Genomic DNA, 17,304 nt, shown 5'->3' on the forward strand with positions numbered 1-17,304 from the left:
TCTCTCTCTCTCTCTCTTTTCAGACAGTGTTGGTGCATGCATAATAGAAGTTACTGCAAGTTGAAATTTTTTAAAACATGTCTTGTGTAAATTAACCAAATGGGAAAGCTATTAAGTGACCTGAAATCATTAGCTCACACAATTGTGCTGTGGCTGATTTGGTTTTCAGGTGCGGCAAGTGGACATACATGAGGATGGATGCGTCAAGACAAAAAAGCTAGCTCAACATAGAGGGCGAGTTCACAAGCTTGCTATTGAACCAGGGAGCTCACGAATATTTTTGAGCTGTGGTGAAGATGGCGTTGTTCGTCGTGTGAGTTTACTTTCTTTTCTTATTTTGTGCATGGGCTTGTTATGCGTTTTGATGGGGTAAGGTGGAGAATACTAACAGCGAGCTCAACATAGAGGGCGAGTTACTGGCATATCGGCTGCTCTTGGTATATCGAAGTGTATATCTCTGTCTCCTTCTCCAGCTGATGTGAGGAAGTGCGAGGCTGGCGTATTGCACAACGAAGCCCATGCGAGACGTGTGAATCCATGTATCTTGGCCGTAAGATAAATTCATCCTCAGTATGCTCTTTGTAAAAGGCCATTTTCTTTCCCAACTCGTGAGGGGGACTCAGTTGTGTCCTCTCTCTGTCAACGTGTGAAAGATCGCATCTGATTATCCTGCTGATCTTCCAATGAATCAATGCGAGCAATGGTGGCAGGTGCGTCCAAGGAATACTGAAAGGGTGGCAATCTGTCCATTATAAACTTTAAAGCCATGCAGGTGGAACCAGGCTGACATCTGTGCATACCTAATTTCTTCGTTTTGGGCTTTGCTTACTCTTCAAGGTGGCCGGTTCGGTGGCGTATTGCGTGAAATCAAATCAATGGTGTCATCTCAGGATGCTGATGAGGTAACTCTCCTAGAAATGGCTGAAGCCGTTACAAGTGAGACTGATTCGCCCTTCAATTTTACACCAAGAACTTTTCATTCTTCAAAGTTGCTTTCTTGCCGTGTAGTCAACCACCACATTGTTCTTGTGGAACCAAGGGATTTCCAAAAGGATGTCACACCCCTCCAAAGCTATGATGTAAAAGTCCTCGTGCCCTAGATACCCCTGGCAATGCAACCGAAGTTTGCCTATGGCAGATGTAATGGCAACATCCCCTCCAGGTGCTGCTAGAACTGCCTCAGCCGGTGGTCCTATTTCTTTTGGCGTAATTCCGAGTGGAGCCGCCAATTCAGTCAAAATGAAGTTGGCCTTGGCCCCTACGTGGAAGAAGATAAAAGCTTCTTGATCTTGTACTTTGCCCCATACTCTGCAGAGCTCCGTACTTTCATCCATTTGCTCAAGGTCGGTCCCCACAAAATCTGCTACTAGTCCTGCTTTTGTCTTTCCTTTCTTTGCTCGCTCCTCTGCTACTTTAGAACTCTTTGGCTTGTCCTCTGACTGTTCTTTTTGTGCTTTATTAGGGCACGTGTCTAACACATGCCCGTGTTCCCCACAACCGTAACATTTACCCTCCTTGAAGTTGTCACGTGACACATCCAACCCTATGTGTCCGTGGACAAGCTACAGCATGACCAAGGTTCAGTTCAGTCAAGTCAGTCTAGAATAGGAAGTGATCTGGCACTTTTGTGAGTCTGTTCGCAGACCGTGCATGTCCAGGCACTTAATTTAGATGCATATCCTCCGGTTGCACATAGCATGATCATCAGCATTCCCATCAGAATCAATCAGAATCCATCAGGGAAATTTTCCAGTGCATTAAACCTATTTTCCCTGTTTTTGACATTTCTCACTTATTTATTAAGTGACTTTTTGGGAACTAGGTAGGGCAATTTTGCTAAGATAATATATAAGCAAACCAGAGTTAGAACTTTCTGGCAGAAGAGGCAGCAGAGCATTGCTCAACAGGTCACTTCTCAAGCAAGACCAATCCATTCAACCTGGCTTTTCCTAGCCTAAAGGCCAGCGTTTTTCCTCTCTGTAGATCAACGTCTTCAGCCAGGAAAATCAACAAGAAAGAGCCCCTGCCCTCAGCGTTTTATTAGCTCTGCATTGGCGTTTGCTGCAGCAGGATTTCAGCCAGCAGTAGGGCGATTTTCAGCAGAAGATTTCAGCCCTTAGACAATGTTTTTGCAAACCTTGCATCAGCGTTTTTAACCAGCCAGTCCAGCGTTTTTGAATCCAGCAAATCAGCATTTGTAGCAGCATGAACCAACCTTTTGCAGTAGCATATTCAGCCGAAGGACCATCGGACTTAGCGGATAAAGGACAGCCCGACAAGAAGCATCCCAGAGCATTCAATTTTCAGCCATAGTCTCGTCATCATCGGCACCACCGTCGGCCTCGACATAGCATCACTTAGATTTGCATCAACATCTTGTACCAGATTGTGCAATCAATAGTAGACCACTCTCGCCATCGAGAGTGGGGCCCTTGGAGGAGGGTTTGACAACTTCCCGGTGTCGTATTCTCTTCTCTCTCTATCTCTCAGTCTCAGCACCTTCACGCACAGTGTCCATTCACTTTGTTTGTGTCCATTGCACTCTCTCATTAAAGAACGGAAGGCTCTCCCTTCCCTAAGCAAAGGAAACCTTGAGCACAGTTCGGAGCACTCATCTTGAGCAAAGTTTAACATTCACTTCCGTTGCATCTTACAGATGTATTTGGTGCGTTGCTCCGCCGACAATCGAGGGCCTATCAGTTTCTTTTTTTGTTGCTTTCCCTTCCTTTTGTTATTGTTGTTCGTATCGTGTCCAGTCCAAATAGTGACCAATCTATCTGTAGGGTACGTAAAAGTGCCCCCATGCATTGCAAACCCTTGCTTTGCATGTCCTATCAGTTGTTGCATGGACTGGGTGTCACGTGACACATCCCAACCCTATGTGTCTGTGGACAAGCTACACCACAACAGGGTTTAGTCAGTTCAGTCAAGTCTAGATTAGCAGTGATCTGACACTTTTGTGAGTCTATTCGTAGACCGTGCATGCCCAGTCACTTAGCATAGATGCATATCCTCCGGTTGCACACAACATGATCATCGGAATTCCCATCAGAATCCATTAGCATCAGTTAGGGGAATTTTCTTGTGCATTTAGCCTATTTTCCTATTTATTGGCTATTTTCACTTATTATTTTTAAGTGACTTTCCAACAAAAGTAGGTAGGGCAATTTTGCTAAGTTAATATATAAGCAAACCCAAGTTAGCACTTTCTGGCAGAAGAGGCAGTAGGAGCTTCCCGCTCAACATGCAACTTCTCAGTAGTACCCCCCCTCAGCACCATTGCCTAGCCTCTAGCAGCTCTGGCGTTTTCCTTCACAGCAGATCCTCGCCATCAACCCCTATTGCCTGGCGTTTTTCCCTTAGCACTTCAGCCCCTGCAGCGTTTTGCTCACCAACAACCTGCCTTGCTCAGCGTTTTTACTAACGCTAGGTATCTACAGCAGATCAGCGTTTTTATTGCTGCCCATTCCAGCGTTTTTCAGCCTTGAATAGACCTGCTGATCCAGCGATTTCAGCCTACAACAGTAACCTAAAACGCAGCCTTATGGTGCCAGCAACATCAGCGTTTTCATCTTCAACATGACCCCCGACCAAGCCGATCATTTTCAGCCGTAAGGACAGCAGTAAGTAATCAAATTCAGCCGCGAAACAGTCCAAGAAATTCAGCATATAGAAGATCACAGTTTTCAGCCTAAGTCGTCGTCATCATCGGCATAGTCCCATTGCATCAGTCCATTGAATACGCATTGTACACCTTTGTGCAATCAAGTAGACCACTCTCGCCGACGAGAGTGGGGCCTTCGGAGGAGGGTTTTACAACCTCTCGGGTGTCATCTCTTCTCTCTCCTTCTCTCAGTCTCATTCACTTGCACACACAATATCCACTCACTTTGTTCGTGATCATAGCACTCTCCATAAGACGGAAGGCTCTCTCCTTCCCTAAGAACTAAAAGGAACCTTGAGCAATAAAGATCACTAATCTTGAGAAAATACAACATTCATTCCGTTGCACCTAACACTCGGACTTCTGCAGAGCAGACATTAATCCCGTATCTCTTTAGGTAGACCACAAAAAAATCGCTCTATCTGGTGCTTAAACGTGAAAGGAGAGGTCGGTAAGAAAGTGCCCCAAAATCTCTGACAGTAGGTATCTAAGGTGTCCTCCTTGGTTGTCTTCAGATGATTTCAAGCTGTGATCACATCACGTTTGTATTCTTGAGTGAGCCATGAGGAAGTAAAGACTCGCTTGAACTGAAGCCACTTTATTTGTGCCCTTCTCCGTAGGAGCAAGGTAGGCCACCAGGTTTGTGCGTTTCCCTTGAGGTAAGATGCCACCCTTCGGACCTTGGAATGCTCTGAATAGTGTCCTCCGGAATATGCGATGTTAAACTGTTGGATAAAATCGAGGGCCTTGTGGGTGTCCTTAAAACCAGAAAAAGTATCAAAACTTTATTGCTTGCTCGCCCTCCTTGAAATACTTGGGCTTCTTGTCCTTATCCTCGAGAAAATCATATCGGTTGGCTCTGTAAAAATGCTTCCTCTTTGAAAACATCGGCTCATCAGAATTTGAACTGTCTGAGGAAGAAGAATCCTTGTCTGAACCGTCAAAATACTTCGGAGATCTTCTACGGGATTGACTCTTCTTTGCCTTCTTTTTGTCTTTGCTGTGTCTGTGAATCTTTCTCCTCTTCTTGCTCTTTCGTCCCTCGTCACTGGACTCGGAGGTAGAAGAACTATTCGAGTTGCCAGAAGAAGATGAGGATGAACTAGAAACATTCTCGAATCTCGCTCGTTTCTTTGCCTTCTTATCATTTTCAAAAGCAGATTTCCCACCCAAGTAGCCTAGATAGTCTATTGCTTGACTCTGCTTTCCTGGCGACATGAGTTTGTTGACTCTTCCGTTCTACCGCTTCCTCGAATCCATCCTCTAAGTAACCTTCTGAGCAGGAGTCCTAGGTTTAGTCGGCTTCTTCAAGGCTGACTTCAGAGGTGATTTGATGGCGGAGATGTCAAAGGTGCAACGGAAAAGGGTGAATCGGGTGATGAACTTGTCTGCAATCGCGAGCTAACCACCTCTCTGTACTGGGCAGCCAATAGATCTTGTATCTATTGCGATGGATCTCCTCGCCATCAAGGTCCTAACGCGTACCGCCCAGCGAACGGGCCTGAGCACACACCATGGGAAGTGGCACACCGAAGAGGGGTGCACACGATGTGGAAGGGGAGCGCTAGCAAGGGAAAAAGGGATTTTTGCTAGAAAACGCCAACAAGAGAGAGATCGACGATGGTGACAAAAACGTTAGAGAGAGGATGTGGTCGCTGTGATAGACTTGGTCACCCCAAGTAAGGAATCTCGCACGACACACGAAAGAATAAATAATCCATTACAAAACTTAATTACAATTTAATAGAGTCGAGGCGACCCCGGGTAGTTCCGTGCCCAGAGGTATTGGTCCCAAGGTCTCGTGCCCCTTTGGGTATTTATTTTTGTATTAATGCTTGAGCAAAGTACAAAGTCCGAGGGTCCTCCCTGCTCAGTGCTCTCTGGCAAAATGTGTGAGAGAGAGTACCCCTGAGTACATATGTATAGGCCCATGGCTTTCAAACTCAAAAGCAAGTACATGAAAAGCTGCAAACTTGAAAGCTTCTGGCCCAAAAGTTGCCAACGAAAAACGTAGAAATTCATTTGTTGCCACGTTAGCACCAGTCAACGCGTTTTGCGGGATTCCGTACGGCTGTCCACATCAACATGTCCTCGTGTTTTGCGGGATTTCGTACGGCTATCTCCACGTCAGCATGTCATCGCGTTTTCTTGGGCTATCCATGTGAGCAATCCGTATGCTCATTTATCCTAGTGTTCCTTGGGTCTTGTCGAAAAGGACCCATAAGTTGAAACAACTTATAAAAGTCAGTTTTCATCTGACTAGGTGGTCATGCCACGTCATCAGTTTGTGACATAACCCCCCTCTTGAAAGAATTGTAATCGCCCTCGATTACACCTGCAAAATTAGACATAAGCCATAGACGAGTTCAATAGACATTGACCCTAAGTACCGACGTACTAGACGAACTCTAGATCTAGGACCATGATTCTTGGCAATGTGTTTAGCAATTGCATTTAGATCCACACCAAACCTCACTGATGTTGAATTAACTAATTCTTATTGCGATCACGTCCATAGAATCTCAAGACCAAAATGTTGCAATTATTTCGTCTTTCAAATCTGCACTCAAACACAGTCACATGATTGAGCACAAAAATTAGATTCATTTTCAAGAATTCCCATTTCACAATTCTTCATTTATTGAACATGCAGTGTACAAATCACACACTTAATTCATACTGACCATAGTGTTTCAATCATTCAGTCTAGTCATCTCATTCGTTCAGAAGTCTTGATGCACCTATATCCTTGTGTAGCCGCCTCATCCCTCCGAAACTTTTGATGCGCTCACCACAATATCTAGTCGTTTCATTCATATGGGAATCTTGATGTACTAGAATCTTATTTCATCATTCATCATCATCATTCAAATTTCAAACAAAATTCATGATTCTTATCTTGAATCGTGATCGGGTTCATTCTTGAGCCGTCATTGCTCCCAATTGCTTTTATATGCAAATTCCTCACTATCTCATCCTTAATTTCACTTGCAAAACAGACAAAATTTCAAGAAGATGGCTCACCTCGTCGCAAAAGAGTGGATGTCCAACTGTCATAAAATGTGACGTGACACTGCTACCCACAGGATGACGTAGATACCCTGTACGGACAGGACAATACAGTAGTTGATGACGTGGCAAACTGCATGGAGGCTCGTAAAACACCTGACAGGCAGCTGACGTGGCAGTACGGACTTCCGCGAAACGTGTTGCTGATGGGGCAGATTGTACAGATTTTCGTAATTTGCGTTGACTGCTTTCTCTGACAGTTTTTGAGGACCAGTTGCTTTTGGGGTAGTTTGCTTTTAAGTTTATGGCTTTTGGGGCTCTACTTTTGGCGTCCCTTATAAGAATAAAAAGGGGCCCAGAACCCGCGGGAGTTGTACTTTGATCAAGCATTAATATAAAGAAATACCGAAAGGGCCGCCAGTCTTTGGGGCCAATCTCTCTGGGCACGAAACTATGTCGGGCCGTGTCGACCATATTGAACTGTGATTTTAAATTTGTGAAGTATTTTAAGTGATTCTTTCGTGTGTCGTGTCGGGATTTTGACCTGGAGGTGCCCAAGCTTGTGACAGTGGTATCAGAGCATTAGGCGTGTGCTTTTCTCAAAGCATGCCAGTCCTATCAAAGAGCAGACAGGGCACTTGGACACAATTTTGGAAATTTTATTTGAAGTAGCTTCGTGTCCCGACCCCGGACTTACTACTCACTCCCATCCTTCCGTCTTCATCGCTTTGTCTTACAGGGCATAAGCCAAAAAGAAAACCAGGTTACACATGGGTTCTTGTGGAGAATCTGACAAAGATAACACCTCTCAGCAGAAAGGCAAACAAAAGTTGAAATCCGGCTCGGGAACTAAAGAAAAGAATGAAGATTTGGGCAAATTTTTTAGCAGAGAAGTTTGTCAGAGGGAAGTACAAGCATCAACTGCAGGTTGACACGTGATGAAGTACCCCAGAAACCTGAGATTTGCGAAACACCTAAAGGATTACCCGATTGATGAGATTCACTCGAGATGACGTGAGGCCATTGAGTCTCCTCTCAGGACGGGGTGGAAAGTTGAAAGGACAGACGAGTGCAGAAAAGCGGAAGCTTTACTCGTAGGAAGAGCAGGAGTAGAACTTTTGACCAAAAGATGAACCAAATATTGAAAAGGACACTGAAAGGGATACTGGTGTACTGACAATCTGGTTGTTTGTGACAGATAACCGGAAATAGGAGTGAGGAACTCGCATCTGTATGGATTGGGAAGCATGGAGCTGAACCTCCACTCTTTTGCAATGAGGTGAGCCATCTCCTTGCGTGTTTTGCAAGTGAAATGGAGGATGAGATGGTGAGGTCGGGAGCAACGGAAGCTCAAGAATGGATTCGTCAATTGAAGATAAGAATGATGATTTGAATGATGACGCATGTTGAATGATTCTAGTGCATCAAGATTCCCATACGAATGAGATAACTAGAAACTGTGGTGAGCGCATCAAGACAGAGGGATCTAGAGAGGGATTTAGGTGCATCAAGACTTCAGGACGGATGAGATGGCTAGATGATTGAAATATTGTGTTCAATATGAACTAAGTGTGCGAATGAAGAACTTTGAAATAGGAATTTCCCAAGATGATTTATGTATGAGATTAATGTTCTCTGGAAGAACTTTCTAGATGTGTGCGGATAACAGGTGACATCGATGATAATGGATGATGAATACGGAGCAATGAGAGCTCCAGTATCATGAATTTTGAATGAAACTAATGGAAGAACCTGCTATTTGTGAACAGATAACAGGATTAAGAATGAGATGATGATGATTTTGGAGCAATGACAGTTCCCGAATGAACCTGAAGTGGAAGAGAACAAGGAGATACTCATTTTAGAACAGATACTTGAAAAGAAAGAGAAAGGTAAAGTGAACGGTGGTTCTTAGATAAGAACCATCCAACATTGAATGCGAAATGGATGGAGGAAGAGGACCTATCAGATACTCCTCAGATTTGTAACTTTACCTTTGGCGCTTTTGGTCTAGCATTGGCTATTCCAAGAGTCCCCGGAGATCAGCGGGTTGAATCTGATGCAGGTGGGACTGCACAAGAGGGGAGTTACTCCACTCCTTTGTCACAGATTACCTGGATGGAATAAAGTCACTAAGTTCCCTTTGGACTTCAAAGATACTGATGTGCTGATAGTATTCTACTGGATGACTTTACGAAAGAAGTACTTCAAAATGGGATTCCCGGAAATGAGTACTTGCACATGGTAGTGCTTGAGTCAAATGATTGACGAAATGATTGCAACATTTCGGTCTTGAAAATCTCTATAGACATGATCGCAATAAGGATTGGTTAATTCGACATCAGTGAGGTCTGGGATGGATCTCGATGCTATTACTAAATACATTGGTGGCAGTCATGGTCTGAGATTTGGAATGAATTTTTTTGTGATTGATTTGATATGTGATGTGATGTGACTTGTCGTCTTTGTACAAGTGTTGGATTTGTGTGGGGGTTTCTAATCACCGAGCAAAAAAAACCGAGCAAAGAGAAATCCGAGCAATTTGATACAAGAGCAACAATGGTGAAAGAGAAAATTTATGCCATGCACATTACTTTCACTATCACAAATTTGACACTTAATTGACAAAAGATGAGATTTTAGAATCATTATGAGAATTTAGTAGGTGCTCATACAATCAAGTTAAATTGATAGAGAGGTTAACATATCTCTATATCATAGATCTGCCTACCCTCGTGGGAATTGATTGTTGTCTTCAGGATTCGTGAACATAGCTGCTGACATGCATGAGGTCTTAGACAATATTTTCAGGGAGGAGTCCAAGACAAAAGCGAAGCGGCAAGATTTTTTGAGAAGAGGCGGTAAAAGGGTTGTGGCAAGCTCCAGTTTACTATTTACCAAAAGTTCTCGTCTCCCTTAAGTTCCCTGGCAGCCAGAGTTATGGGGGAACGCCCCTACCAAGGCTTGGAATGCCGGAACGGCGTTCCGGCCGGCTGCAAGTGCCCGGAACGGCCAGGCGTTCCGACAGACCAGGGAATACCGGAACGGCAGGGGGGAATGGGGCTGGAACGTCTCGGAACAGCCCGGAACGGCAGCAATGGTAAGAAAGCATAAAGGGGCAAATTTTGGGTGTGTGTTTTTCCTTATAAATTGCTCTCCCCTCACCCCTTTCCTTCCCAAATGCAACAAGCCTCAAGGCTCTCTCTCTCTCTTCCTCTACCCTCGTGCTCGGGCCTCAAGCTCTCAAGCTCTCTCTCTTGGGCTTGCCCTCAATTTTCAAGGCTTCAAGCTCTCTCCCCCTTCGTCTCAAGAAGTGAAGCCTCTCTCAAGCTCTCTATCTCAAGCATGCATTATGTCTGTTGTGAACGTACTATGACCGCGCATCACCACACGATGCAATCAAGCCATAATAAGGTGAAATGGTATGTTTTTTGTGAGTATTAGAGTCAAAGGACTAACACTACTTGTATTCAAAGTTCAAACACATAACGCTAAAAATTGCATTATTTGGGTGTTTTTTAATGCCTCCCGTTTCGCGCCGTTCCCGTTCCCCCGTTCCGCAGGGAGGCCCGTCGCCGTTCCCGTTCCGCGTTCCGGGTAACTATGCTGGTAGCTTGTGCAACATTGGCTTCTAAGCTGCCTCTTAATTCTTTGAGACCTCCTAATTGCAAATTCAAGGATAAAATAAAGCTTGAATGGTTCCTTGTAGGGACCTCTTTGGTCATTTTGCTTGTGGAACCTCTTTTCGTGAGGAGATTGTTTTGCCTAATGAGACTATCGTGATCATTAAACAAAAGCAATCTGACCTAGAGACAAATGCAAGTTCTTCTGCACAGGGAAGGCCCAAGTCTCAGGTGCGTTTGCCTGTTGGATGGAGAGGTAAAGTCATGAAGCATCAATTTCTTAAAAGCTCCTATGATGTGAGTGCTCTCACTGTTGAAAACACCCAAGGTCCTAGGATATCCTGGCCAAGATTGAAAGAATATTTTAGTCTTAACTCACATAATGGCGATTTAAAGCTTCCAAAGCCTGCCAAATCCTTTGCAGCAGCACGTAAACAAGAGCAACCATCGTAGGAGCAGAGTTGTTTCTTCTACATGCCAACGTCTCTGGTTGCAATCCAACGCCTGTGTCCCTTCAATCATGAAAAAAAAAGCCCTCTCATTGCTCGTCATTAATTGCAGTCGTTGTATTGTCGTCCACCCTCAACACCTCAACATCATGCCGCCTCGCCATTGTTTGCCCAACAGGCTTCAATTGAATGATCTCTTACCGCTAACCATCACCTGCACCTCTTTATTTGCCTATGGTGCCACCAATAGCAGCAACTCCCTGGCCTGTTTGACGTTTTTTTAAACTAGAAGTGACACTACCCGCATGACCCTAGCCCTCCCTGGTCTGCTGCTGCAACCAGTCCGCGCCGGCACGGACTGGTTGCAGCAGCAGACCAAGGAGGGCTAATTTTTTATTAAAATAAACATCAATCCAGTAGGGGTGTCGAAAAGGGTTGTTGTGTGACTTTCCCCAGATGCTCCCGCTGATCTGCAAAGTGGTGAGAGCCAAAGAGATGATCACGAACCAGTGAGACGCTGATGTGGTTGCTGAAGTCTATTGGCAAATTCACATGCAACATCCAAGCGCATGGACAGAGGAGCTAGACCTGAAGCCTTTCTTGCCAGCCAGATGATGAATGCTCCGATGTGTAAGAAATTATAACACATGCCAGTGCGTAGGATGCATTGGTCCACATTACCCGCCATGCCACTAGCCTAGCATTTAACTGATTTTTTAGCAGTCATTATGCCCATATATTAGGGCACCAAATGTACAGGGGTTGAAATTCCTTCGATAGGCACTGAGACAGAGCCCTCAACTCAAACTTGCCGCATGCTGATTCAGCAGACCCCGCCTCCCCTTGGATGGATGCAGTTGTGCCTGTGAAGAGAATAGTGCCCTTCCTCCTTTGAAGCATTCCAGGCAAAACCATAGGTTTTTGCCAGGATGACGACAGAGTATCCTTCTTGTGCAAGGTGGCAAGCAATAGAGAAGCGAAGGCCTGGACCGACACCAACTACAGCAGCAACACCTCGCCCGTTGGGGGACGATGAAGAGCTTCTGCGCTCCATGGGCCGAGCTCAAAACACAAGCTCAACAACACAGAGGGGAGTGGTGTGGGTGCAAAAGCTTATGGCCATGGGGAGCAAATTGCGCAGATGCTGTGGCTCTGCATTATCAGGGCTAGTAGGCACCCTGCTATCCTTTTCGTGCAGCTTGCGGGGAAAGCTCTCTCTCTCTCTCTCTCTCTCTCTCTCTCTCTCTCTCTCTCTCTCTCTCTCTCTCTCTCAGCGTAGAGCTTGCTGGCTTGAGAAGCATATCTCTGCATCTGCAATAGGCTGTAAAGTAAATTTAAAATAGTTGAGAAGAATGCCTGCATGGGAGTCAAAACTGGCTGGCGCTGATGTGTTATATGCCTAGTGGTCGAGATTAATGGAGTTGTGGACAACATCTCATTAATGGTGGAATTGGTGACAATTAGACCGCTTGCAAAAGAGAGGATGGGGTCAGTATTTGATCCAAGGAGAGGCAAGACCGAATAGGTACGTACTTGCGAGCCGAGCTGGCTGTTGAGATAGAGTGCTAGAGCCTAGGCTGCCCTTCTCCATTCTAATGGAGTAGACAGAGTCATTGTTGGTGAGCTACATGTCCACCATGAGATTCTACCCCCTCCAGATTAAGGATGCCGGAGCCACGAGAAGAATGGCTATCATGAAAATGGAGCCTTTGTGCCTTACCTAATTATTGACGTAATAGAGTGTCTCTCTCTCTCTCTCTCTCTCTCTCTCTCTCTCTCTCTCTCTAACTTGCCTGCAAGCTGCTCTGTCTCTCTATGCAAGGGAGCTGCATAGTCAGTGGGCTCTCTCTCTCTCTCTCTCTCTCTCTCTCTCACACACACACACACACACACACACACACACCTCAACTCGCGTCGTCATACAACTCAACTCATTCTCTTTCTCTCTCTGCATTCCCACTCAGTGCCTGAGCTTGGAAAAGTTTCTCATTCTCTTTAAGACTCTCTCTCTAGATCTTTAAGATCTCTTGGGATAGTTTCCTATGACGTTAAAACTCTCTTCTTCTTCTTCTTCTTCGCACGCCCCGAGGCCGGCCTCCTGTCCACTGTCTAGCAACGAAGTGATGTAGGATGGCGCAAGGCTCTTTATAGACCAGGTGGCTTCCCTGAATCCCCTTCTCCATAATAGAGTAGTATAGATAACAACGTTTTTAAAGGGCCCATCCAAAGATTTATGCGTGCTCCATACCCTTCATTTAAGAAAAAGCATCAGCGTGCAAAAATGAAGGCGATCATGACCGTTGCAGTTTTGGTGAGGGGTATTTGAACCACCTCCTACATGGAGGTTCCGCCTTTACAACTGCTAATACCCGGTTAACCATTCATGAGCCATTCATCCTCTTCATACAATTCAATAGCATTCTATGTACTATTGCAGCCTCACATAAAGTAGATTGCCTGCTCGTGGGGATATGGGGCGTGCACACTAACTGCAACTGGGTCCTTTAAAATTATCGGGCCCTCTAAAGTAATGGGGCTATGGGTCAATTGATAAGTTGGGAAAGTACCCTTGGACGAATTTTGGAGACTATAAATGGAAATGTATTTCAAGTGGATAATAAAGGTGGAAAGTGTTAGAACAGCAGACATTAGGTGCCCTCGGCTTGCCGCAAGCAGCGACGGCTCTACCGTATAACAATCCCATGATGGTTTCTTTGTGCTTGGATATCTGTGATTGAGAGAAAAATCCATAGGGACTTGCTCGATTATTTTGTTGCTCGAAAATACTTGCTTGTCAATTTGTCTAACCCGATTTGTGTCATCTAGTGCGTCGGTACTTGGAGCCTGTAACAGACTTGGACACTCCAAGTCAAGAATCAATCACGACAGCACCAAATAACCACTTCATAACAGTTCACAGTTCACAATAGATTTACATTGGCCCGGCGGAGTTCCGTGCCTAGAGATATTGGCCCCAAAGACCTGCGCCCCTTTCGGTATTTCTTTTTGTATTAATCAGTGTTCAAAGAAAAAGAGTGGTTGGGACTCACTCTCAGACTCTGCCTCCAGATGCTCTAGAGAGTGTGAGCCCAAACCACATATTTATTTACGAGGGTTGCCAAAAGCAGAGCCCCAAAAGCTCAAAATCAAAAGCCTAAAAATAAAGCAGAGGCTCTTTCTCTCACAAGCTCTCTTGATCCTCAAAAATAAAGCAAAGTTTCTCTCTCTCTCTCTCTCTCTCTCTCTCTCTCTCTCTCTCTCTCTCTCTCTCTGATAATTGCGTAGAGAAAAGCAATGTCAAAAGCTGCCGTCAACAGCCCGTAATTTTCACCGCAAATCCCGCGTCCGTACTGCTGCCACGTGGCATTTCTGCCGCCAAGGAATTAGGGTTTCCAGCAGTTAGGGTTTTTGGCAGAAATTAGGGTTTGCAGGTTTTAGGGTTTGACAGAAATTAGGGTTTCTGCTCTCGGGCAGCCACGTCATCACTTTGTGACATACCCCGCTCTTGAAAGCATTGTAATCACCCTAGATTACTCTTGCAAAACGGACAGAGGCCATAAACTGTCTTAGCAGACATTGACTGTTAGTACCTACGCACTAGGAACACACATCTAGCACATGTACCAATCGACAGTCACATCACACGACATCACAGGACATTACATGACATTCAACATTCATTCGGATCTTAGACCATGATTTATCGGCAATGTAGCTAGCAATCGCATCTAGATCCAGTCGGGACCTCACCAATGTCCGATTGACTAACCCCTATCGCAACCATGTCTATTCGAGATTAAGTAGACCAAAATGCTGCAGTCATTTCGTCTATCAGTTCCTGCACTTAAAAACAAGTCAAGAACAAATCAGTATCATATCAGGAATTCCATTTCATAAAGTCATACAGCAAAATACTGTCAGCTGTCAGTATCCAAAGAGACATCAGTGACTCTAGTATCAAAATCGAGGCATCTGTTGACAAAGGAGCGGAGTAACTCCCCTCTTGTGCATCCCACTGCACCAGATCTCCAGCCAAGCTGAATTCTGGGTTGCATTTGGAGTAGACTATGCTAAACCAAAAGCGTCGAGGTAAAGTTTCACAATCTTAGGAGTATCTGCTAGGTCCTCCTCCTCCATTTACTTCGCATCCAATGCAGGATAGTTCTTGAACTTAACCAAGAACCGCCTTCGGACTTTACCTTTATTCTTCGTATCCTTATGTGCCAAAATCTGTTCAGTAACAAGGATCTCCTCATTTTCTTCCACTTCGGGTTGCTCATCAGGCTCCCCATCATCAGGCACATCACCTTTGAAAGGTTTCAAGAGACTCACATGAAATGCATTGTGAATCCTCCAAGTGTCAGGCAGTTTCAGTCGGAAGGAGACATCATTTATCTTTTCAGAGATCTGGAAAGGTCCGTAGTATGGAAATTAAGCTTTGGAAAAAGCCTCTCCTTTCTCTTTTTCTTTCTCAGGCGTGCCTTCTCAAAACGTAAGAGCACCCAATCATCCTCCTTCAATTTCAAGTCGCGACGATGGTGATCCGCTGCCTTTTTCTGTCATTCTTGAGATTTCTGCAAAGCCTCGCGAACCTTGGCAAAAGCCGTATCCAAGTCTCGCGTATATTCATCTGCGTCAAAAGTCTTATCTTTCGTGCTTAGAAAGGGTGGAACCTTCGCAACACCTTCAACAATCTCAAACGGCACCTTCCCTGTCGAAGAGTGTATCGTGTTATTGTAGGCAAATTCCACCAAAGGTAAGTACTTTTCCCATTGAGTCTTTTGATCCGAGATATAAGACTTCAATAAATCTAAAACCACTGAGATTGCCCATCAGTCTGCGGGTGGAATGATGACGAGAACTGAAACCGCGTGCCAATGTTCTCCCAAATTGCCTTCCAAAACAAACTCGTAAATCTGGGGTCCCTGTCAGAGATAATCGTCTCAGGCATGCCATGTAATCTGAAGATCTGGGCCACAAACAGTCTCGCTAAGTGATCTAGCTTGACTGTTTTCTTCACTCGAATGAAATGAGTCTGTTTGCTAAATCTGTCAATAAGAGTCCAGATACCATAGTGACCACTCTCTGCTCTCGGGAGATCAAAAATGAAATCCATTGCAATACTTTCCCAGGGGCGGGTGGGTATGGGTAAAGGCTGTAACAATCCCTGTGCTTTATGCCTGTCAAACTTGACCTTCTGGCATACCAAGCAACTGCGCACAAGCTCTTCCACATCCTTCTTGAGTCTCGGCCAAAAGAAGTCTCTCTTTACCCCTTTCATGGTGGTAGCAATGCCGCGGTGACCTGTAAAAGGTGGACAGTGGCATTCAGTCATAACCTTTTCCCTCAACGGCTATGTAACGCACAACATGGTTTTTCTCATCAAGTAGCCACCCCGAATGGAATATCCCGCTACTATCTCCCCATCCCGTATCCATGTGAAAACGTCTGCAAAATCTGTATCTATGGCTTATTGGTCAACCATATCCTTGAAGCTCCTATGATGTATCGCGGAAATAACCAGAACCAACGGCTTCCGAGACAAAGCATCTGCCACCACATTCTTTTGTCCCTGCATATGGACAATCTGGAAGTGAAATTGTGACAAGATGTTCGCCCACCGCATCTGCTTTTTTGAAAGCTGCTTCTGTGACAAGAGTAGCGCGAACTCTGATGGTCTGTAAAGACAGTAAAATCCGCTCCGAGTAGGTAATGCCGTCATTGAGTAAGAGCATGGATAACCTCCAAAAGCTCTTTCTCATAAATCTGTGCTGTCATCTCCGGCCTTGAGAACAATCGGCTCTCGTAAGCAATGACATGGCCTTCTTGCATTAAGACCGCACCCAGACTAGGACCACAAGCATCACAATATACTTGAAATGACTTCCGCAAGTGCGACAAAGTCAAAACTGGTCTCGTAGTAAATTTCTCTTTTAATGTCTGAAAGGCAGTCACCTCGGTCCCCACGAGAAAGGGACTCCTTTCTGTGTCAAGATATGCAAAGGGGAAGCAACCTCTGCAAATTTTCGAATGAACCGCCTGTAGTACGAACATAGTCCGAAGAACCTTCTAACTTATGGACATTCCTCAAATTGGGCCAATCACGGATAGTCTATCTTGGCCAGATCCATTTGCACTCCCGTTGCTGAGACAATGTGTCCCAAAAAGTGTATTCCTGGTAGGAAAAATTCACTTTTTTTTGCATTAACACTAACTTTTGATCTCGTAATGCCTGAAAGACCTGAAGCAGATGATCTCTGTGTTCTGCCTCATTCTTGGAGAAAACAATGATATCGTCAAAGAAAGTGCCAACAAATAGCCTGTACTCTCAAAAAATCATGTCCATCATCCGGTTAAATGTCGCAGGAGCATTGGTTAAGCCAAAAGGCATCACCAAAAACTCAAATAACCCAAAAGTCGTCCGAAAAGCTGTCTTGTAGACGTCCCGCGGCGCGATTCTTATCTGATGATATCCACTCTTCAAATCAATCCTGCTAAAGCACGAGGATCCCTATAATTTGTCGAGTATATCATCGATCCTAGGAATCGGAAATCTGTT

General features: G+C 44.9%; 1 protein-coding gene across 1 annotated transcript in view; it reads left to right on the plus strand.

Annotated features, from left to right (window-relative positions):
• The window catches only part of LOC147447751 (uncharacterized), a 67,592-nt gene that overhangs the window by 27,592 nt on the left and 22,696 nt on the right, over positions 1 to 17,304 (plus strand). Inside the window, exon 3 of the mRNA XM_086523462.1 lies at positions 170 to 313. Within this exon, the coding sequence (XP_086379588.1) occupies positions 170 to 313 (144 nt within the window). The remainder of the gene's footprint in view (positions 1 to 169; positions 314 to 17,304) is intronic.

Source organism: Adiantum capillus-veneris, chromosome 11 (genome assembly GCF_014529385.1).
Source record: "Adiantum capillus-veneris isolate H3 chromosome 11, ASM1452938v2, whole genome shotgun sequence".
NCBI classification, from domain to species: domain Eukaryota; kingdom Viridiplantae; phylum Streptophyta; class Polypodiopsida; order Polypodiales; family Pteridaceae; genus Adiantum; species Adiantum capillus-veneris.